Genomic DNA, 22,676 nt, shown 5'->3' with positions numbered 1-22,676 from the left:
AAAGGATATTCTATTGAGAATCACCACTAAACATTCTGAAAGACAGTACCCATGATGAGCTTTCTTTGTAGGGAAGGACCTAAATTCTTAGAGATTCAGTTTCCAGAAGTGTCAGTTACTGGCAGTTCTGCAGGCAAATTGAAAAAAGAATCACACACAGTGTGCCTGACTTTCTATTTCTCCAACTCTGAAATCACAGCAGTGTAACTAGATGGTGCTTTCACCACCTGTTTTCAGGACAAAAAAATTACTACAAAGAACAAAGAAGAACTATTAAAATGAGTCTCACTCACTAAGTAGCCAGCAGCATACTATCTGAAACAAAATCTAACACACAGCCACCCACCTGAAATTATAGTGCATGCTTTGGGTGAATCAGCATGCAAACACAATACCAATGGGGAGGGCTGTCCCAAGCCCCAAAAGAAATTCCCCTTAGCACATCACTTTTGGCATGAGCACTAAGGCTGGCAAACTTCATGGGAAGCTGGACTGCCTTACAGGTGACACCCACCCAACAAGGTATAAATAGCCATCACTGAGGACAGAAGACTGCAGTCTGATTTTCCGCATCAAGCTGTGCACCAAGCTTTGCATTTGGGGCTGGATATCTGATTACTTCCACCATGAGCTGCAGCATCAAGAGAACATCTAGTACCTCTTACAGGAGCGGTGGAGGTGGAGGCGTCTGCGGCGGCGGTAGTGGCAGGAGTTCCTCTGTCTCCTGCAGGCGATATGCCTCCTCTGTGATAGGCGGTGGAAGCTATGGTGGGGGAGCATGCAGCATTGGCTATGGAGGGGGCATGAGCGCTGGCAGCCTTGCTGGTGGCTTTGGTGGAGGCTTGGGAGGAGGCTTTGGTGGTGGCCTGGGGGGAGGCTTTGGTGGTGGTTTTGCAGGAGGCTTTGGTGCTGGGGGAGACATCCTTCTGAGCGGCAATGAGAAGGTCACCATGCAGAACCTCAATGACCGCCTGGCTGCTTACCTGGACAAAGTACGAAGGCTGGAGGAAGAAAATGCTGAGCTTGAGCACCACATCCGGGAGTGGTACAGGAAACAAGCTCCCAGTGTTTCAAAGGACTACTCCTCCTACTACCAGACCATCGAACAGCTCCAAAATCAGGTAGGATAGCCCCGACTAACATGGCTCCATCTCCTGCCTGCTCTTCTCCTTTGTAAGGACTTCCTCCTTCCCTCTGGCACTGGCTCTAAAGGGGTGGGAGGGAGCTACTGGATGGCTCTGCTGGTGGTACCGCAGGCAGAAAACTGCTGAGCTGCGCTTCCCATCTCTTGGGGAAGCAAACCCCCACACCACCCCACAAGTGAAAGGGCTGTGCTGTGGGGGCACAGCCTGAGGCGTCAAGGAGTGCTCCACCAGGCCCAAACATGCTGGCGCAAGTAACTGAAATCCCACATTGTACAGGTGGCTCCAAACCAGGCATGTGTGGTTTCCAGTCCTTCCCTCTCCTCCCACCCAGTCCAGCTGGATGGAGTGCAAAGCCAAAGCACCTGGACTGCAAGATCTGAACTCCCTTTGTCTCTGCACACTTCTACATATAACAGCTGGAAGGACCAAGGCCTTCCCTTACAATTGGCTTTTCTTATAATGAGACGAATTACAGCATCAGGGACAAAGACTACACTTCCTTACACACCCAGAGTGCAGAAACCCATAGGTGTTGGTGATCTCCCAGCATAAATGTTCTTCTGTTCTTTCCCTCATCAATACTTTCTTTCATCAGAATGTCTGGGGAAGCCAGAATCTTGCACACACCAGTTCTTGTGGCATGGCATTTCAACAACTTCTGTAACAATGCCCTACCAAAGCTTTAGGTCTTCTTTCTTCTTGTCCTGGATGTCTAGAACACAGAAAGACTCCTCTCCAACTTCCCCTTTTGCAGATCATTTCTGCCACTGTGGACAATAACAAGCTGCTTCTCGACATTGATAACAGCAAGATGACTGCTGATGACTTCCGAATGAAGTGAGTACCTCTCTGTAAACCTTACATGTCTTTCATGTCATCAATTTTACGATATTCATGAATGCAGGTTATGACACCCTGTTCCAAGTGGTATGACCAAGCCTACACATTGTAATGAAAAGAATGTGTAATGTTTTTTTGTCTTTGGTGAAGGTATGAAAATGAGCTGGTCATCCGTCAGACTGTGGAGGCTGATATTAATGGCTTGAGAAATCTCCTGGATGATCTCACTCGCACTCGGTCTTCACTGGAATCTGAGCTAGAGTCCTTGAAGGATGAGCTGATTGCTCTTAAGAGAAACCATGAGGAGGTACGATCCAATGATATATAGTGTGTCCAAGACATAGTCCTTCGTCTCTTCATGGTTCCCAAAGTTACATATCAAGTCAATTCAGCCTTATGTCATGTGATTTTCATTCCTTTGTACCTTGATACTGCTTTGTCCACTGTCCCCAACACAAGAAATGACCTGTGCTCTTTTGTTTCTCTCTGCAGGAAATGAGACAGCTGCAGTCTCAGACCGGTGGCGACGTGAGCGTGGAGGTCAATGCTGCCCCTGGTGAAGACTTGACAAAGATACTGAATGACCTGAGAAACGAATACGAGCAGATCATCGAGAGGAACCGCAGAGAGGTTGAGCAGTGGTATGAAGTCAAGGTACGTAGCAAAGCACAAAGTGGAGTCTCCTTCTGTGGCAAAACCCAGACACCCTGGTACTGGCCATGCAATGCCTTTGGCTAAAAGGAGGTGGCTGCTCACCTGCATCTCACTTGCACAGCTGGGGGAATGGGAAGGAAAAAGCGGTTGGGGAAAGACTGCAGTGGCAGAGAGGGAGCAGGCCAGGGTGATGTGCAAAGGGGGGTCAAACGTCAGGGTGTACGGAGCAATGACTAGGCTGTCCTCGATGAGGACAGGATGAAAGGCAGAGGCTCCCTGGCTATCTTAGTTCTCAGGCAGCAAATCTGCTCCCTGAGGGGATTTTTTCTCACTCAGAAAGTGTGTTTGGGGTTTGACTCCTGCAGATTGAAGAAGTCAACCGGCAGGTCACTTCTAGCAGCCAGGACATCCAGACAAGCAGCCACCAGCTCACTGAATTGAGACGCGAAATGCAGAACCTGGAGATCGAACTGCAGGCGCAGCTCAGCACGGTACGTGGGGCAGGATCGCTGAGGGCCCTTCCCTCCTCAGAATGGGCAGGGAGGGGTAGAGCTCTGGTCCTAAACTCCTGCATTTCCCCTTTCAGAAAAACTCTCTGGAAAACTCCTTGGCAGAAACTGAATCTCGCTATGGCTGCCTGCTGCAACAAATCCAAGGGCAGATTAACTCTGTAGAGGAGGAGCTGGCCAACATCCGCTGTGAGATGGAGAGTCAGAACCAGGAGTACAAGATGCTCCTGGGCATCAAGACCCGCCTGGAGCAGGAGATTGCTCAGTACCGGGCACTGCTGCAGGAAGGACAGCAAGACATTGTGTATGTATTCTGTTTGCAAATAAGGGTATAAATTCTATCACAATCTTCTCTCTGTTGGGACTCACAGAAGACAGAGTTGAATGTTTCACCCACCAGTCTGTAGGTGAAATCTAAATACACAGGGGTTTTTACAGTATCTGCACTGAAATGTATACATCATAAACTTAATAAGCACATCAAACACAGAGGGAAACACAGAGCATATAGTTACTGACGTATTTTCAATTAATCAGTTCCTCTTGGCCTGTTTGTGCAGAGTGAATTCCATGAGAGGAATCACCATACAAAACCAAACTGTAATCTATTGCCTTCTGTCAGCAGATGAGCAAGCACAGCTGGACTGTGAGAATATAAGAATTATACTTCTACAGCCATTTGTTATTTCTGCTTCTACAGCTTTCTAGGGAAATATAGCTGAAGGGTATGAAACAAAATAATATAAAGAAATACTTGCAAAGTCCAGGAAAAGCTGACCTGTTACATGCACTGCACATTATGTCACAGTATGTCTGTTTATGAATGTATTTATCATTCCCTTCATTAAAGCTCTTTTTCTTACACAGAACGTCTCAAGGAGCTCTCCAAGGAGGGGGAATATCCTCCCACTCTTATTCTTCTACTTCCTATTCTCATGGTCAATCCAGTGACAAGACAGGTAAGAAACATCTTCCAAAGAGGATCCTAATTTATCCTGTCCCCATGGCCTTCATATTTTGTTTCATCTCTTTTCTTCTTAATACTATCCCTTGTGATATGACTTCCACATTTGCAATTGCAAGAGGGATTAAACCATTCACAATCAAATCTCTTAATTTCAAGGTGCCTTAGCTTCAGTTACAGAAACAGGGTAAGCTGCTTTCCCATGCTTTTGCTAACACAGATGGACATTTAAACAATGGATACATCTGAAATGCCAGTGCTGCAAGAGACTCTTGATTTCCCTACCAGGGTAATGGTTTCTTCTTTCATTCCACAGGGCAGTCAAGAGTGTGTTAAGATACTACCGATGCGTTGGTCTTCCCTGAACTACCTAATGCCATCTGAGCAGCCCAGCCTACAACGTGATAATACACACAGCACATGCACTGTGTACCTACCCAATGCACAGATTGCTTTACAAATATTATTCATGAAGTCGAGATGAATAATTTCTAGGACTTTCCTAAAATTATCTACTTTTTCTTTTTTATACTGTTCTTCATATGCAATCACTGTATCTATGTACACTTACCTGCAGTGCAATTGCTGATCTACTTTCTGCTGATAACAATGTCTCTAATAAAACTTTACTTTTCTGCAATGCAAAGAAAACTGTGTCCCCAACAATCTATTTGGTATATTAATATTGTATTTAAATTTAGGTGGAACAATGAGATATATCTTCACAGAGAAATTAAGTTTGGGTGTATTATGTAATATGGCCCCAAAGAAAATTGTGTATCCTAACTTAATCAGATGATGTCTGGATAAAATATTGGAGATGAATGAATACATTCACATTAAACTCAAGAGTGACACCTATAGGGAAGAAATAAGGATGGGTGAACCCTTTTTCATAGCGTACATTGCAAAGGATGTGCAAGCAGTTGATTTGCCAGTTCAGCAGCTGCACTGAAACAATCAGAATTAATTAACCCCAAAATTTCATGAAAATTTTGTCAAATCAAAAACATTTTCCTTTGGGTCACTGAACGAGAAATCAACCATATTCAGGCAGCCCTCTCTCCCAGCTTTTAGATGAGGGGTCTATCTAATCTTGTTCAATAAAAGCAAAGGATTAGATCAGGAAATGAGTGATGAGTATGCAAATAAGTTCTCCTTAAAACACAAAATTCAATTGTTAGGATTATTCCTTCTGACATGCTGGAAGATCTGGGCTCAGGTCTTTTATCTGGTGGTTCAAAATAAAGGAAGTGTGTTCTCTTATTTCATAAGACAGTATTCCTAGCTCCATGGTTGTACAGTGTTCTGGATGGATGGGTGGAGGATGGCAAGGTGGAGGCAAAGTTCAATCTTTCTTACTAAAACTGCTCCACTTCATGTAACGCACATTACTTGGGCTTGCCAGAGGAAGAAAAAGTAGTGAAATATCTCACTCATTTAAAACCTGCAAAGCTGTATTTCAGTCTTTGATTTGCAGTGGGCTGAGAAAGCAGCTGAACAGGGTCTACCACATATCAGGTGAGTGAGTCAACTGCCTCCCTGTACAAATAAGGGTGGGTCTCACAAGCCTTCATTGTTCTCTGAGTAAATCACTAACATTTTTTATTCTGTCAAACAGCTTTGCACTTGCACTTTGGTTTGCAAACAGATTCAGGTCAGGTAAAATACCATCTTTTTGGATAACAATATTATTTTATAAGGCATCCAACTGTCTACATGTTACAATACAACGCTGAATTCTCAGCACAGCAGAAAAAAGAGATGAGCCAGAGAAACTATTTCCCTAGAAAACAAAGGAGATTTGTAAAGTCAAAGCAAAAATACCTCTCCCTTGAGCCACAACGGGACTCTCATGCTCCTGTACAAGCTAACACAGACTCATGTTCTGCCTTATGCTCCATTTTACTTCTCATATCAACCACTGCTGACTACCTCAAAAAAAAAAAAAAAAAGGTCCAAACGTCAGCATTAGCCAGCTATAATGGACTTTGTGATGAAATACCTTATTTGACCACAGTTTAAATAGAAAGAATGTTTCTGATCCCAGAAAGGAGCCCATTGTGTTCTAGGCTGTCTGTCAGGAACATTGTCGAGTCTCCTGCTTCCCTTCTGCTCTCTCTCTTAAGCGGGAAAGGGGAGAAACCTCTGTGCTGGGTGTGCTGCCCTCAGCCTCTGCCGAGCATTTTAAGGGTAATGAACTGAGGGTGCGTCCACCGCTGAGCTGAGCCGAGCCAGGCACACCCAGGTCTGGCTTCCCTTTGACTTTGCTGGATGGACTTTTTAGGCAGGACTTACCAGAGCATAATTTGCCCATCAAAATATCAAAGCCCATCAAAACAAGACGGAGTGAGCTGAAATCAGTCTACATTTGCAGTGTCAACACAAGGGAATATTGTACTCTGCTCTTTTGTGGTTCAGTACAGTGCTGGTCCTCTGGCTAACCACACAGCAGAAATATGTCCTACAGTTTGGTACAAGGGATAGGCTTATTTTGAAGCTGACAATGCAGCATGTCAGACCATACAGCCTGCCACTTCGCACAGCATCCTCTAGTGGCAAATTCAGAAAATACACAATAGGATTTGTGGCAGAAACTGTTCAATATATTCTCAAAATTAAATTCAAGCCTCAGACCTTGGAAACGGTTAGGCCAAGGAAAGAACAGCGCAAATAATAATAAAATTGATACGTTTTTCACAGGGGTAACATTGTGATACCAGGGGGTGTAATAAACCAGATTAATAGATTGACAGTAAAAAGGTTAGAAATCAATTCATTATGAAGGAGAGGGAAGAGAAAGAGAGGAAATATCTGTTTTGCATAATTTTGCTTGAAGGTTTTGAGGTAATTCCATATGAAATCAGCAAATTCAGATTAAGTCAAAACTTCCTGGATTGTTCTTGCATGTGTTTAATTAGCATTGAAGTTGTTTGGTTTCTGTTTTCAACTCATTTAGTAGCAACAGTGGCTGTCACAGACAGACAGGGAGCCTGGTATTACCAAGCAAAGAGAAGAATTTTATTAAGAATGAGGTTCAATTAAATGGTGCTGTGTTTAAAAAAATAGGCCTGTAGGGGGGACTGTGGAGATACTGACATTTTGTACTGTTACTATTTCCAAAGGCAACCAAAGTTATTGTGCATTATAATCTTTGGGTGTGTTTGAGTTTCTTAGTTCTGGAAATTAATCATCTCCACCTGCATAATATCACATTTTCAGGAGGCTAGATGAAGATGAGAGGGGGAAATAGCTGGATAGAGAAGAACCCAAAACAAGAACCAGAAATTAGCGGACTGAATTCTCTGAGGGGCTTCATGCTGGATTAGAACTATCATGTACCTGCAGGATCTAGACCCGCAGCAGATGTTTTCATTTGCAAAAGCAGCTGTCAAGTATGGACAGGTACAACAGCCCATTGCTTCTAAGTCTTGCAGCTTTGTGCACACTCTTTCCAGTCTCTTGCACTCTTGGCTACAAGGAAATGGTATCACTGAGGCAGCACCTGCTGCCTGCAGCCTGGCCAGGCCCTTTCACTTCAGACAACCTTTTGCAAGATAGACTTCCCTCTTGGGCCACCCCTCCCCCAGTCTCAAGTAATCAAAAAAAAAAAATAAAATCTGTGATTCACTGTGCCTCTGATAAAAAATCAGATGAAAGGCAGCTACTTTTGTGATACTTCTCACATTTACCAGCCTACCATAATAACGAAAATAATAGCAGTCAAGTTAAGCAAATACAGAAATTCTTGTAGGAAAATCCATTCTTTCTGTATTCCAAGTACCATATTTCTATTAAGTTTCATGTAATACATAACATTTTGGAGTGCTAATCCCAATAAACTTCTGAATTTCTTCAAGTATTCTCACACTATGGCAGACATTAAGGGCAAATGGTCTCTAATGGTTGATACAGTGAACATGTAATTTCACATGCACTGGAGCTTACTTTCATAACTAACATTACTGCCTAAAGAGAAGTTTATGCACACTGCAATTACTGCTAATAACCCACTATTAATAAGCCCACGCTCAGAGATGCATTGCAAAGACTGGCTGGAGGGAACACCTTTCCACTGGCATGCACTCCTGTGCTTAACTAGTCCTGGCAGCAGGAGTGCAGCTGTGGATCAAAGGCACTTACAGCCTTATTAATCAATATTTTCTTACAAAGTTTCTAATCTTAGTTCAGTTCTTTCCCACAACCCGATATCAGACTGTCAAAAATTATGGCAGTACCAAAAAGTTCATAGTGATTACACACATGTAAAGATTTTAAACAAATGCTAACAACTGCTCGCTGTTGAAAATGCATATCGCGAGAACCTTACAGTTTTTATTAGTTATTAAAGTTGAATCCATCAGAAAAGAGTGAAAAGGCACTCAGTAAGTATTTCAGTCAACTTAATTTGGTGATGGTGGGCAGCCCAAAATATCTAAACAGCTGGCACAAACCTTAGTGATTAATTGAAAGAAGATTTAAAGCTGAATACAAGTGTCAGAGGCTGGTGGAAAATCATGGTTCTCCGTTACAGTTAATAGCCAGGACTGTCCGGGAAGGTAACCCACCTGATACACACAAATACTGTGAAATTTGCCTATAAACTACTTCTATTTGAAAACAGAGCAAACTGCTAAGAGTAGTTAGAAATACCCTTTTCTTTCCCTAAAGGTGTGCAGTCATTCTGGGCAGACAAAACCAGGGCTGCAGAACAGGTTTCCATGAGCTGATAGTTGCTATGAGAACAAGCTGTTTTAAAAACACCTCCGTGGCAATAGGTTTTCAAACTAGTAGCTACAGGACTTGCCCTCATAGAGCAATACAGTTTCATTTTCTCACTGAGCCTAACAGAGATCTGGAGACTCTGAGAATTTATCTCAAGCCAAAACCAGTATGAAACCACCTGTAGGATCAGGAAAGCCCAAATGCAGTTGACAGGATCCATCAGCAGTGGACGGAGCTCCTTGTTTTCTCCAATTTGATCCAGAACATGTGTTTAACGCTTGCACAGTGAAAGCCCTACCCTTACTGGAAGCCATGGCTTGTCACTGTGATCAGAATATGTTCTTATAAAATTAGCAAGAGAAATAATAATATATCAGTATATAAATACAAATATATAAATCTATGAGCACATAAACATAAACAATATAAATACAAATATGGTCTCCAAATCTTTTACAGACATGAGCAGAATACAATAGCTCATCTCTCTGTGGTATGAAACTCATCTACTCTGTGTTTCTACCTAGCCTGGGATTTTTTTTTCAGTAGGAATTTTCCATGTGGCCTATGGGAAAATGTCCTCTGAATAGCTCTAAGCCTCCTCTTTCAGCATGAATCACTTCAGAACTGCAGCTGACGTGGCGAGCATTCAACATGTACTTGGTTCCTCTCAACCTGGGACAGGTTTAGTCTATTTGGTTTTGGCAGCAGCCTTTAAGTTGCTTATTGCTGCTGCCTGCAGAAACCTGACTTTTGGAACACATTGTCTCGTCAGTTAGACATTTGACTCTTAATAATAGCTTCCAGCCCCATCATACCTTGCTGAGATTTACCAACCAGATAACAGGTTAAAGGAAATGTAAAAATATATCCAGTGACTTGTCTTTCACTCATCAGGGCTTGGTGTCCTAACTCATCCTTTCGTCCCACACAATTTTTAATCATGCTATAAGAAAATCTATTTTATTTTCCTATCTCAGGTACTTTACTCCCTGATGTGCATTATCACTATAGTTCTGGATTGATAGAGAAGTCGAGTTTAAAGCTATTTAAGTTTCTAGGGAAACAGAGACTCTAATGAGGTATTTCCAAAAGCACACACCACATCCAGTTTCAAGTATTTGCCAAGTATTTACATTGCTCCCAGTTATTTAAGTGTTTGAGTTCTTCATGATCTTTTATGTATTTTCCTCACACTAATCTATTCAAATATTATATAAATGACAAACACTGAGAAATTAAATTATGTCCCAATATCACTAAAGCAGCCTGTAGCTGAACAGGAATCCACATCTTTCAAGTTCAGCTCAAATGATTGAATCATCATTTTCTTTTCTGCCATGAAAGAACTAGACCCCCAGATAAAAATGAGTTGTCCTGCATCCTACTCACAATTTCATTTTTAACTGAACCCTTACATGACCTTATTTCTCATTTCTTTCAATGCAGAAATCGGGGCACCCACATGCATTTCCCTTCACATTCCCTCAACTTTGCAAAAATAGTAATTCTGAGAAAGTTAACAGTGTTGCTCTCTGCTCTTATCTACCCTTTTTTATAACTGTTAACAGCTGTGTGTGCATGTGTTAGGACCTGCCTTTTCAGCACATAAACATTCTTGTCTTTGAATCTGTTGGCACATTCAGTAAATATATGGCAATGCAAGGTTTGTGAGGATTAAAAAAAAAAAGATTAACAATGGGATATAAAAGCAAGAAAGCCAAGAATTGTATCTTAGGCACACATTCAACACAGTTATTTTAGTACCAGCTGCAGATCAGTTCTTATTATAATTGGTTCTTCCCACAAGGAAGTTTAAAGAGAAAATAGAAAATTTTGTGTTTGAATTAAAGAGATATAAATGTTTCATGACTATGATCTTCAATAGGAGAGAAAAACTTACAAAGTTGTGATTTTAAGAGGGCATATGACATGGTCAGGAGGGTGGGGCGGCCAAAGTTCTGAGGAGCAAGAGAAGAGATTAAGACTGAAAATTTGCATACAAAAGAGTCAAGAAGCACATTTTCACAGATGGAAGCAGAGGTGGAAAGGAAGAATTATCAGAAGGGTCAAACACTTAAAGATTTAAAAGGTAAATTCAGAATAATAACCTGACTTTGCTCATTCATCCATAGAAACATCCATGGAAATGCAGGCACCAATAAAGTAGGTTAAAATGTTCACAGAGCTCATTTAATTGTAATTGCATTAGCAATCCCTGGAAGCAAATCGAGCAGGAGAAGAGTAAAGTATATGCCAGTGTCACTCAAGGGCAATAAAAAATGGTTTACAGGAGAATTAATAAAAATAACCTGAAACTATATGAACAATTTTATAAAGCAGTAGTGACTAGTAAAGCAGAGTAGATAAAGGTAAAGCAGAATGAGGTCTCAGCCAGGAGCTTGGGCGTGGACTGTTTGCACCAGGCTACAGGATGACTTCACTTTTAGAAATGTGTCTCCTTTACCCTCAGATAAGTTGCAGATAAAGGAAATTCCCTTTGTTGACCATTCCTTATATTTCCTTTAGGGAAAAGTTGACCCTACAATAAATTAGGTTTATTGTAGTAGGAGAAAAAAAGGCCTATGCAGAATGATGAAAGCACCTTCTTTCTTGAGCAAATACTTTGCCATACTAAAGGCTTTTCCAAGTATTTAAGCACATGTTATCACCTTAAGGGAGTTCCAACAAAAACAGATATGTGCAGCCACTGAAGTAGAAGAGAGATGGAAAGTTAAAAGGAAAACAAAACCTTACTGGAAACTCAGAATGCAGTTTTAGTAAAAATGCTGCGTGAGGGACTGATTTGATAGTAGAAGCTTATGATATATTTGGTGGTATAACTAAGATTAGTTACTCTAATTGACAGTGTCTCTTCAGCTTTTCCTCTCCTGACACTTTCAGATATACTTCCAAACTGCCATGAAGAATTGCAGTTCATTCTTTGGGGATTTTTTCCCAGTATGTTGAAGCAAACCTAACCTGCTTGCAGTACATCATCAATATTCTAACAGTACAATATATGATGATTGCTGCTTTTACTCAAGGGGTTTCACAGGGAATGCAGAGGCCTTCCAGGCTCCAATTTTCATAAGCTGGATCATAAAATATTATGCAGCATCATAAATGTGCATTTTATTTTGCAAAACCCCCAAATTCACTGCTTTGAGGTCCTGACATGGGAGTCTAGGGAATGATGAAGGAGTACCTAGAGAGAAGGATGTTCCCCTCTCCTTGCAGTAGGAGACAAATCAGAATACACTAGTATTTGTTAAGCTTCTTACATTTCTGTTCAGTGAAAAAAAGCACATGGACTTAGGTTCTTTATGCTCTAACTATGGACTTTAATATTTAACAATAAAATAACTGTTCTTCTGTAGCTTTCTTTTGGTCTACAGGCAGACTGTAACTTTCTGATACTATTATTTCACCTGTTCACAGGACTTGGAACAGTTACCTGCTGGGCAGGTTTTTCTGACCCAGGGCTGAACAGGACATTCAGATCTATAGAAAGAATGACCAGCACGTCTTTGGCAGACAGAAGTGCCCTCTGTATCTCTTAGGAAAGGCTGTACAGTTTCACTGTGCAAGTTGGAGAGTTGTTTGAATGCAGCAGTCTCTACAGAAAGAAAAGAACTCAGCTGTGATGTCCCTAGGCTACAGCATCACAGTCAGCTGAAGCATGGTACATATATGTCAAGTGATATATTCTGTACCTGAGTCACTGCAGAATTCCTCTTTCTGATAGAGCCTCATAATTAGATATAGACCAATGGGGCTGTTGATACAGGTGCCTTGGCCAGCTTCCAATTTGTATATTTGTTCTTTTATCCTCCCTATATTTGCCCTGCAGTTTGACATTTCTCCCTGTACAAAGTGAGTACAGCCCTAATGTGTGGTCTAAAATAACTGATGCATTTTTTATGGGTATAGAAAGACTAGACAGGCCCTTGCACAGAGTATGCATTTCATTTGGCTTATCTTTAATTCTTTATTTTAGTATTAAATGGATTTCTCATTGACACATCACAGCATGCATCTTGTGCTCTCAAGGTTCTGTTTAGTGGAAGCACTTGTAGAATTTCTGCCCAGGCCTCGTTGTTCCCAGAAAGCTGCAAATGCTGGTAGGCCAGCTTACTCCTTTTTTCTTTAAAGCAGTTCTCCTGAGGAGTCCCAGAGGTTTGGAGGAAGTGAGGGGTGGCAAGTGAAAGAAAGAGAATGGAAGAAAAGATGTGAATATCCACTTGTATGTTAGGGATGCTCATGGAGGAGCTTGCAGTAACAAAAGCAACATTGCTTTTAAAAATTTGTCTTGGATAACAGAGGACTTGAACATTTTAGAAATAACATTTTCATGAATCTCGAAGACCAGAAGAGTGATTATGTTTCTTCTGTTTACTTCTCCTTTTCAGTAGCAATGAAAAGACTAAATGTATAATCAGGTACTTTTTTCTGTTGTTGCTTACTCCCCAGGTACTCAGGGAAGTTCAATGCTTATCTCTGCTACAATTATAGCTATGGTTTTTCTGTAGAAAACAAGACTCTTTCAGACAAGGCATGTTCTCTGTCAGACCCTCTCTTCTACTGTCAGCCCAAAAGGAACTGAGAACAAAGAAAGAAACAGTTAAAATCTTAACTTCTGAAATAATTTTTCCCAACGGAAATAAGGAAAACAAGAGGGGTGGGAACCTGTTTTGTCACGGTCCACACATACTGTTCACCACTTGGGCTCCTTTCAAGCCCTGTTATGAGTCTACCAATTCACTATCTTAATCACTCTGTATTAAAACTCTTTCCTGAGATCACATGAAGAAAGTCATTGTGTGACTTTGCTATGGACGCAGCGTTGGCTGTAGCAGGGCTGTGCGCTCCCAGTCCTTTTGCTTCCATATAGGTAAACTATAACTAGATTTATGAATGCTCCCCTCAGCAGGGTGACACCTTCTCTGAATCCCACCTTTTCCTTCAAGAGGCAAGGGTCGGGGGGAGGGAATCAGCTCCTGTGCATGAAGGTATTTGGGAAAGAAACACAGCCCACTTCATAGCAACTGACCAATAAGAGGAATTGCCGTGTTGGCAGAAGGCTTAAGGCTGATAAATTCCACGGGTCTCAGATAACACATTCTGGAGACAACTCCCATTGTCACAGGCATAAAAGAGGTAGGGTGGGGGAACGGAGCACACACTCCTGCCTCTGGATCACAAACTGTGTGAGCTGCAGCTTGGGTTAGGTCCTTGGTATTTCTTACCATGGCCAGTTACAGCTACAGGCAAACTAGCTCTTCTGTGGCGGGGGGACCTGGTGGCTCCTCGGTCCGTTTTGGTGGAGGTTGCTTTAGGGCTCCAAGCATCCATGGGGGATCTGGTGGCATGGGTGTGTCAGTCTCTTCTGCTAGATTTGTCTCTTCTGGCCTAGGAAGCAGCCTGGGTGGTAGATATGGAAGTAGTTTTAGCAGCAGCTTTAGTGGTGGTTACGGTGGTGGTTTGGGTGGTGGTGATGGCCTCCTCTCAGGAAATGAAAAGGCAACTATGCAAAGCCTGAATGAACGCCTCGCATCTTACCTGGAGAAAGTGCGTGCACTGGAAGAGGCAAACTCTGATCTTGAAACTAAAATCCGAGACTGGTACCAAAAACAAGGACCAGGCCCAGCTCGGGATTACAGTCCTTATTACAAGACTATTGAAGACCTTCGAGACAAGGTAGGTGTTAATATTTATTAAAAATCATCCTAGATTTGCACTTAAGAAGGAAGCATAAAAACCCAAAGAGAAAAACTTCACCAGGAAAATACCCAGAAGACATTGCAGTTTATGAAAAGGAGAGGCAGATGAAATGAATATGCAATGATTGGGCGGGGTGGATAAAGAAAATTATCAGTTTGGAATTATCTACTGTTTTAAATGTTAGCTAAGAGAATGTACAAAACAGTCAGTCTGAGATGCCTTAGTACTTAATTCTCTGATAACGTTTGCTTTTAACAAAGCAGATATATATACATACACACATATATACACACACATACTGGTCGTATACACCTATATGACCAGTCAATATATATATGACCATATGTATACACTAATAAATATAAAGAGAGACAAACACTGACAGCAACCTGCCTATCTCTGTAATCTGTTACCTGCCATATAGCTTGAAAAGCTTCAGAAGCACATACACACTGCTTTAACAGTAAAAATAAGAATTGGTTAAGTACAATTTTGTAAATGTGAAGATAGCAGCTCAAGATTTCATCACCATATGTTTATTTTTCTTTCACATTTCACTTACTTAAGCTTGGAATTGAAATAAGAGTGCTGAAACATTTGGCTTATGGAAAAAGGAAGTAGCAGACATGAAGTAATAAATCCCATACATAAATGCAGGATTTGCCTCAATAGCCCATGGGTACCTGATAACAGATTGCTTTGAGATGATACACACCCTGGAAAACATAGGTAGTAGCTGATTAAACTATGTAAATAAATGAGAGAAAACTTGAGGTTTAGTTTTCACAGTTCAGCTTGGAGTTCATGATCGCTCCCACGCAGTTTACTTTCTCTTTGCTTCAACCCATTCACCTTCTCTCCTGATTTCAAAAACTGAGCTCCAGTAAAGACAGAAATGGCAATTACATTTTATCTTTTTAGTATTCTTTTCCCTCCTATCTGTTACTCCCCTTAGTTAGGGGAGAGAAAATGTTGCTCCAGCTGGTTTTGTGGATGACCTTTTGAGTTTTAAAAGTGGCAGGCAAAAAAGACATGTTTTCTAGGTAAAAATTAACAGGCATTACTTCTAAACAAACAAAATTTCCTTTGCAGGCTTTCATGAAGCATTAGAAGAATCAATAAACACTATCCTGGATACTCCAGGAAATAAAAATGTGTTCAAAGACTACACAAATGCAATATGAACCCATATTGTTTACGAAACACAAACATGTCATTTATTTTAAAATCATACAGACCTCGTAATCACTTCCTACTATTAAGGAAATGTGTAATGAGAACAAATTTTGCCAAGAGGGGTCTGCAGACTTTGTTTCCTTTGCATCTCTCCAGGAAATAAGTTTCTTGCCTCCATCCTAAAACATCACCTACCCCCAGGCTCACCAAAGTCCTCTCCCTCTAAGACAGCATGCAGTTTTGTCTCACTGTGGGACTTCTAGCTAAAAGCCACTTCATATGCCAGACAAGAATAAGAGGACCTATCCATAATGGACAATGATGGCATAAATCTGTGCCATCACAGATAAATCTGTGCTACGTATTTGCTATAGATCATTGATACTTTCCTACTGAGACCAAATAAAATACACTCCTATGTGGTGTAGGTACAGATGAAATAGAATCTTAACTCTTTTATCTTCAGATCAAGAAAGAAGATAACATAGTTGTTTCAGCCTCAGCAATGAACTCTCATTGTTTGTAGATCCTTGATGCCACTATTGACAACTCGAAGATTGTCTTGCAGATTGACAATGCCAGGCTGGCTGCTGACGACTTCAAAACCAAGTGAGTAATTTCTGAAAGGAAAAAGGTCTCTTGAGCAGGCAAAAATCCTTGTTGAGCCAAAGGGCAGCAGCTGTGAAAAAAGAAAGGAATGCCTATAAAATCTCTATATGAACACTAGTTTGATCCTGTTGTTGCATTTCAGCCCTTTATGTATTTCCTGAAAGCACCATCTGTACCACAGAAAATTTTATATCATGTAAAATATGTGGAGAAAAGTCTAATGCTGGACAACATTTGCTACATCATAAAATCCTACAAAACGAGACACATTTATAGCAAATAATGTTTCATGGTTGGCTGGCTTAATCAGCTAACCTGAATAGTTTTGTTTTGCTTTTTTAAGGTTTGAAACAGAGCAAGCTCTTCGCATGAGTGTGGAGGCCGACATCAATGGCTTGCGCAGGGTCCTGGATGAGCTGACCCTGGCTAGAACAGACCTGGAGCTCCAGATTGAAAACTTAAAGGAGGAGCTGGCCTACTTAAAGAAAAACCATGAGGAGGTAAAAAAAACCCAAGAAACACTTTTGAAAGTGACATCAGAAAAACAGTGTGTGGAAATGTGGAGTCCCTCAGGATTGCCCTGAGCTCTCCAACAGTGAAGAAAAGATTTCTGTGTAGACTGGGAGACTAAAAATACCCCCTGCAAGTATTTAAAGGGAGTCAGTCCGACCTTAGCCCTTGAAGAAAGAATGGAAGGTTCATAATGTTTTCAGTTTATGATTGTATTCTCTTTTGTCTTCCTCTGCCATGTCCACATAGGAAATGAGTGCCCTGGGAGGGCAAGTTGCTGGCCGAGTCAGTGTTGAACTGGACTCTGCTCCAGGTATTGACCTGTCCAAGATCCTGGCTGATATGAGAGACCAGTATGAACATATGGCTGAGAAGAACAGGAAGGATGCTGAGGCCTGGTTCCACAGCAAGGTAGAAAAAACTCCATACTATATAAATACTACCCCAAAAATCCATGAAAGAAACAAAATAATTATTAAGATACATAGAACACTGCTATGAAAGCCTTATGACCTCTACTTATAAAGGCCCCATAATTCTCATGTAATGTTTTTCCTGTTTCAGACTGAAGAGCTGAACCGTGAAGTAGCTGTCAATACTGAACAACTGCAGAGCAGCAAGTCCGAAGTCACTGACCTGAGACGCACACTCCAAGGGCTGGAAATAGAACTTCAGTCCCAGCTCAGCATGGTACATTAAAATTTGCACTGCATGACACCCCCCATCCCACCCCAAGTGAAATGGGTACATATCCCCCTCCCTACAAGGAGTCTTGCATCTGGCGGCAACCTTTTTGTGGTTTCCCCTTCAACCTCTCTGCTCTCAGAAAGCTGCGCTGGAAAGCACCTTGGCAGACACGGAAGGGCGTTACAGTGCCCAGCTGGCGCAGATCCAGGGCCTGATTGGAAGCATCGAGGTGCAGCTGGCTGAGCTCCGAGCTGATATGGAGCGCCAGAACAGCGAATACAAGATCCTCATGGATATCAAGACTCGACTGGAGCAAGAGATCACTACTTACCGACAACTCCTGGAAGGCCAGGAGTCCCAGTAAGTAACTCTGCTTGCTGCAGAAACCTTTTTGCTTAGCCTCATAAAGTTTGACCATGCCATCATGCTCATTTGCCACAGCATCACAGTAAATACAACTTCAAATACTCCTGGGGTTCTAAAATTTTAACAAATTAATTTTTCTGGACCATGGTGGAGCTAGAAATGTTACAATTTCCATTTACATTAAGTGAGTTCCTCAATGAGTTTCTAAACAAAAAGGCAAACTGACAAACAGTACAAGAGATTAAATGCAACTAACAGTTAAAGTGATAACTAATCAATAGCTGCTTCACCTGCAGGAAACATAGTGCAGTTAGTAATGTTTTACAGAATATTAATATTTACAGAATTTACAGAATATTAATATTTTACAGAATATTAACACCAAATTCCCATAAACTTCCTGTTACCAGTTAAATAGCTCTTGCCTCATAGGAATCAGTGCAGAAGAAAATATTCTGAAGAGAAGTGAAGGCAGACAAGCTAGCTATTTTCAGACAGCCATTAAGTGACCTCCCACATGGGAGCACAGCTATCTGTCATTTCACATATAGCCTCAAGGACAAAAATATCTCATAGCCTGGAACAAAAAAAAATGAGGTGTGAGTTGAAATGTTTTGATTTCCTCTATTCCTTCTTTTCCATAATTTACTTTTCCCACTGCAGTTGTTTAAAAATATACTTCCTACAACAATTCCCTCTCCTGAGGTGAGAGGGAGAGCAAGGAGATGACCATCTCTTCTCTGACTACATACAAAATGTACCTGATTAATAGAGAATTTGCTTTCATACATCCTCATCTCACACAGCATTTGATGTGTTACCTCTCCTTTCAACTGTTATCTCTTTGTTTTACAGGATGTTTGGCTCCCTTTCTGGAACTGGTGGTAAGGATTCTTTCTCTTTCAGGAAACCTGAAAGAAGTTTTATTTTCTAAAAGGAAATATACATATATTATGGTAGTTGTGTCCATACTAGAGACTGGGCTGCTGCACTGATTTGTGTCACAGAAAAAAATCTAATAAGTAACAAATGATGACTCTGGCTAGAATTTAACAAATTTCAGTCATTAAAGGACATTAAGACATCAGAAAAAAAATCTCAGAATATGCTACAGTAAAGGCTAAGTAAAGCACAAAATGCTTAATCATTCCCCCAGATGAAAGGATACAATAAATTTAAGTTTGGCCAGCTCAGGGGAATTGTATGAACATGTAAGTAAAACTTGCCTTGAGCTTTTAAAGGTCAGCTGTATTGTAAAAGTGATGTATGATTCAAATCAATGCTATGAAGAAGAAAACTTCTGAGAGAATGGAATGAGAGACAAGGCATAAACGAAGCTCAGCACCCACTGCAGAGTGGTCTCATGTGTATTATACTTAAGTAATTGCTGTTCTTTCTCTCCATATTACTGTAGACAAAAGAGACAAGGTGGCAGGTGGAAAGTAGTACTGAAAGTCCTCCAAACGTCATCTTCAAAATGAGAAAAAGCAGACAACACACAGGAATTGAAACAGAGAGGAATCACTCTAAACTGCTGGAAATTACTATCTTAAAGCACAGAAAATCCTTGGCCACACAAAGTTTAGGTAGATTCATCCATTTAGTGGTGATTAATTTGCAAATTGGGTTAGCTTTTCCATTATTTCTAGTTCTTTCATGTACTGAATTGCTTTATCTACTCTAATAAAGATGATCATCTTGCAGTCTTAACTTCTTTTGAGTTACTGTGATACTGTTACTGAAGTTTGGGTTTAATTAGGCAGGACATAGCTAGCCTCTTCAGCCTCCCTGACAGGTTAATATTCACAATGTCTGTTGGTGGCTTGAGCTCCAACTCTGATTTCTCTAGCTCCTCTTGCTGGCAGGAGCTCTGAATATGGAGGCAACAGCATCCTCAGCCCCTCAGAGTGGGAATACAGGAATGACTTCTGTTTCTGACTACTACGGCTGTGCACTCTGAAGAGCAGTGGCAGTGAGATGTTAAGTGACTCCAGTAAGAAGCAAGAGCTAGGAGACATTTTGTTAGGGTAACATATAAAGCTGTTAAAATGGCTTTAAGGTAACTCCTACAGAAACAAAGAGGAGTGAGAAACTGTTGTGAGATTTCTTCACTTACTTTCCCAGTTCATAAGGAGGTAACAAAGCTTTAGCACCACTTTTAGCCACCTACATTCTCATGCCATTGAAAGGATATTATCCTAGCTGAAATTCTACATGTAATCAGTAATTTCATTTCCAACTATCCTGCTGCAAGCCCACAGCCAAGGAAACTTTTCAGGGTTTGTGCTAAAACAAAATCATGGCTATAGCCTATCACATTCCCACCTCTCACTATTACAAAAGGCACATAGTTATCTCATCAACTGAGGGTGAAATTGAAACAACAGTATGCCCAGACTAAAAGTAGCCCAATACTGCAGACCTCCAGAGTGGATCATCTTGCAGCCTGTGCTTCAGGAAGACATCATCAAATTCCTCAGCACTTGTCGCCTTGGACTTGGGAGGGAATAATTATTTCACCCATGTTCACAACTCTATGTTCATAACAGATTAACGGAGTGTTCACATAGCAAGAGGCATACCAAAGCTATGGACCTCCTCTATCAAGGTTGGGCAATCCTCTTCAATCAAGAGGCTCTGGTGCTTGATTTGGTTCAGCAGTGACTCAGGTGACCTGTCAACATCAGTTGTCAGGTACTGACACAGACAATCCCAGCTCAGCCTCTGGAAATCTAGCATGATAACATTAGGCAGTGGCTCCACTATGACAGGGAAAAACTGTGACAGTAAAGAAAAACAGTCACAACAAGTAAGAATCAGCAAAGGGATACAGAAAACAGGATGAGATGGGAAGAACAGGGGGATTAAGGTGCTCTGGTGGAAACAAGTACAGAACTGAAAGGGAGCAGTGGCATGAAAAGCACTGGCATACACGAGATGCAAGTGGTCCTTCAGAAGCTCACCCATTTATATGGTGTCTGCTTTTGGAAAAGAAGAAGAAAGCTTTTGTGCATTAAATGCTTCAGTACAGTCTGTTACTCAGTCCTGACACATTTTCTAATAAATGTTTTATACCAAAATTATTCCCTACAACAGTTAGACATGGAATCCCTCCCAGATAAAAGAACAAACAACTCCAGGTGTCTTTTTTAATTTTAACAAATCCCACTCCCTGAGAGTGAGTTCTTGTGACAAAATTAGTCAGAGTATGAGATTACTGGTGCGGATTTCTTGTGTTGTATAGCCACAAATGCAAAAGTCTGACAAGAAATTATCGTGCTCAAAGAATGCAAACTATAAGTTATAAGGACACTTTGCAAATGTATATTTTGACCAAAGAGTTATTTTCAAAGACCGAATTAAATGCATGGTTAGAAAAAAGATGTTTAAAAGGTTAACAGCTTAACAGTGTTTAAGAGGTTAAAAGTGCCAAGAATTTAATGAATTCATAAACCCTGCTAAAAAAATTGGGGGCTTCAGTGACTTGAAAGAATCTTGAAAAGGCTGGAATTCTTGTTTTTATAGTCTGATTTTAATTTTAGTTTATAATTTTATTGATTTTGTCCACTATTTGTAGGGTAATGAAGGATTTCTGCTGAAATGTTAAATATAAAATCACTCAGAGACTATAGTTCTAGAGTTTGGTTCAGAAAAAAAGTGTTTTCTAAAGGTATGTAATGTCTGCATGACGGTTTTATCAGCAAAGACTGAGATGATAAACAAGCTGCTTCGTGAATGGAACTCTCTGTCCTCCTGAAAGGAGGGGCTAAAGAGTGTCAACTCCGTTAATCCCGTAACAGAAGTAATAAAAGAGTTTGTAAAGCATAGACATGTCAGGGGATGTCTTCCAGGAAAGATCTGTGGAAGCATGACAAACCAAGGAGCTTATGCACCACAAGTTCAATGCTGAGTACTGTGCAAATGATGAAACTGTGTGTCAAGGCATTGGATAAGAAATCTTAGAGTGAAGCTAGTAAGAACAGAATAAAGACATAAGCTTGAAATACCTTTTTTTTTTTTTTTTTTTTACTTCAGCAGGCTTCAGTTTCCTTGTATAGACTATAAGAAGAAAATTTTGTAGGCTGAAGTTCACGTTCCAGCTGCAGAAAAGAGCTAAATGAAGAATTAACAGAGCAACACAGATCTCCACCAGTACAGAGATAGCACTGATTTTAGATGTTCATTTAAAGTCCTAAGAGGTTTTGAATCTGGAAGCATTCCAAACCTCATGAATTTAGAGAAATGTAACTGCCTTTTTTTTTAAATGACAGATAGAACATAGCTAAAATGCAGAAAAAATAATTGAAAAGAGGAATATGACTGTATGTAGAATTATACCTAGATCTAGAACTCAGATAAAGACAGATGATTTTCACATACTTGTTCAAGTTCAGATATGAAATTAGATTCATCAAAACACTTTTGATTTCTAAACTTTTAGTAATGTAAATACCAAATTGTATCTAATTTTCACCAAAGGAAGCTTTGCCTTACATAGTCTATTATAAAATGTGATAATGCATGTGGGTTTTGATATAGAAGTCTTCAATGTGGAGACAGTAATAAAACAACAAAATCTATATAAATAAATAGCATGAATGAGTGAATTCTGAACACACACTCACGTGTGCACACACACACACACACACGCCAGCAGTCTGCTCTCAGTGTACAGGTACGGACATATTTACCATTTCTCTTTCACCAGAAGAGCCAATGTTCATAAGTAAACTCTCAAAAGTGAAGTTTTTTTTCTCTTTAGGAAAA

The 22,676-nt window shown here is 40.7% G+C and overlaps 2 protein-coding genes across 2 annotated transcripts; both read left to right on the top strand.

Annotated features, from left to right (window-relative positions):
- The first annotated feature begins 590 nt into the window (after positions 1 to 590).
- On the top strand, positions 591 to 4,712 carry LOC126038577 (keratin, type I cytoskeletal 16-like). Its single transcript, XM_049800464.1, has 8 exons — positions 591 to 1,121; positions 1,900 to 1,982; positions 2,136 to 2,292; positions 2,478 to 2,639; positions 3,005 to 3,130; positions 3,226 to 3,452; positions 4,016 to 4,107; positions 4,429 to 4,712. Exons 1-8 carry the CDS (start codon positions 627 to 629, stop codon positions 4,446 to 4,448), a joined length of 1,362 nt encoding a protein of 453 aa, XP_049656421.1. The 5' UTR covers positions 591 to 626; the 3' UTR covers positions 4,449 to 4,712.
- A 9,270-nt stretch (positions 4,713 to 13,982) lies between these two features.
- On the top strand, positions 13,983 to 19,619 carry LOC126038583 (keratin, type I cytoskeletal 19). Its single transcript, XM_049800471.1, has 8 exons — positions 13,983 to 14,537; positions 16,264 to 16,346; positions 16,690 to 16,846; positions 17,106 to 17,267; positions 17,421 to 17,546; positions 17,683 to 17,903; positions 18,765 to 18,793; positions 19,324 to 19,619. The coding sequence occupies exons 1-8, from the start codon at positions 14,088 to 14,090 to the stop codon at positions 19,353 to 19,355; spliced, it is 1,260 nt and encodes a 419-aa protein (XP_049656428.1). The 5' UTR covers positions 13,983 to 14,087; the 3' UTR covers positions 19,356 to 19,619.
- The last annotated feature ends 3,057 nt before the right edge of the window (positions 19,620 to 22,676 follow it).

This window comes from Accipiter gentilis, chromosome 5, assembly GCF_929443795.1.
Source record: "Accipiter gentilis chromosome 5, bAccGen1.1, whole genome shotgun sequence".
NCBI lineage: Eukaryota > Metazoa > Chordata > Aves > Accipitriformes > Accipitridae > Astur > Astur gentilis.
The sequence above is the reverse complement of the archived record's forward strand: the minus strand, read 5'-3'. Positions and strand labels throughout refer to the sequence as shown.

Bases quoted from the DNA above. Each gene is read 5' to 3' on its own strand.
- LOC126038583 (XM_049800471.1), top strand. From the start codon at position 14,088: ATGGCCAGTTACAGCTACAGGCAAACTAGCTCTTCTGTGGCGGGGGGA. The intron at 16,347-16,689 runs GTGAGTAATTTC...TGCTTTTTTAAG, and splicing joins GCTGACGACTTCAAAACCAA to GTTTGAAACAGAGCAAGCTC. The intron at 16,847-17,105 runs GTAAAAAAAACC...ATGTCCACATAG, and splicing joins TAAAGAAAAACCATGAGGAG to GAAATGAGTGCCCTGGGAGG.
- LOC126038577 (XM_049800464.1), top strand. From the start codon at position 627: ATGAGCTGCAGCATCAAGAGAACATCTAGTACCTCTTACAGGAGCGGT. The intron at 2,293-2,477 runs GTACGATCCAAT...TTCTCTCTGCAG, and splicing joins TTAAGAGAAACCATGAGGAG to GAAATGAGACAGCTGCAGTC. The intron at 2,640-3,004 runs GTACGTAGCAAA...TGACTCCTGCAG, and splicing joins AGCAGTGGTATGAAGTCAAG to ATTGAAGAAGTCAACCGGCA.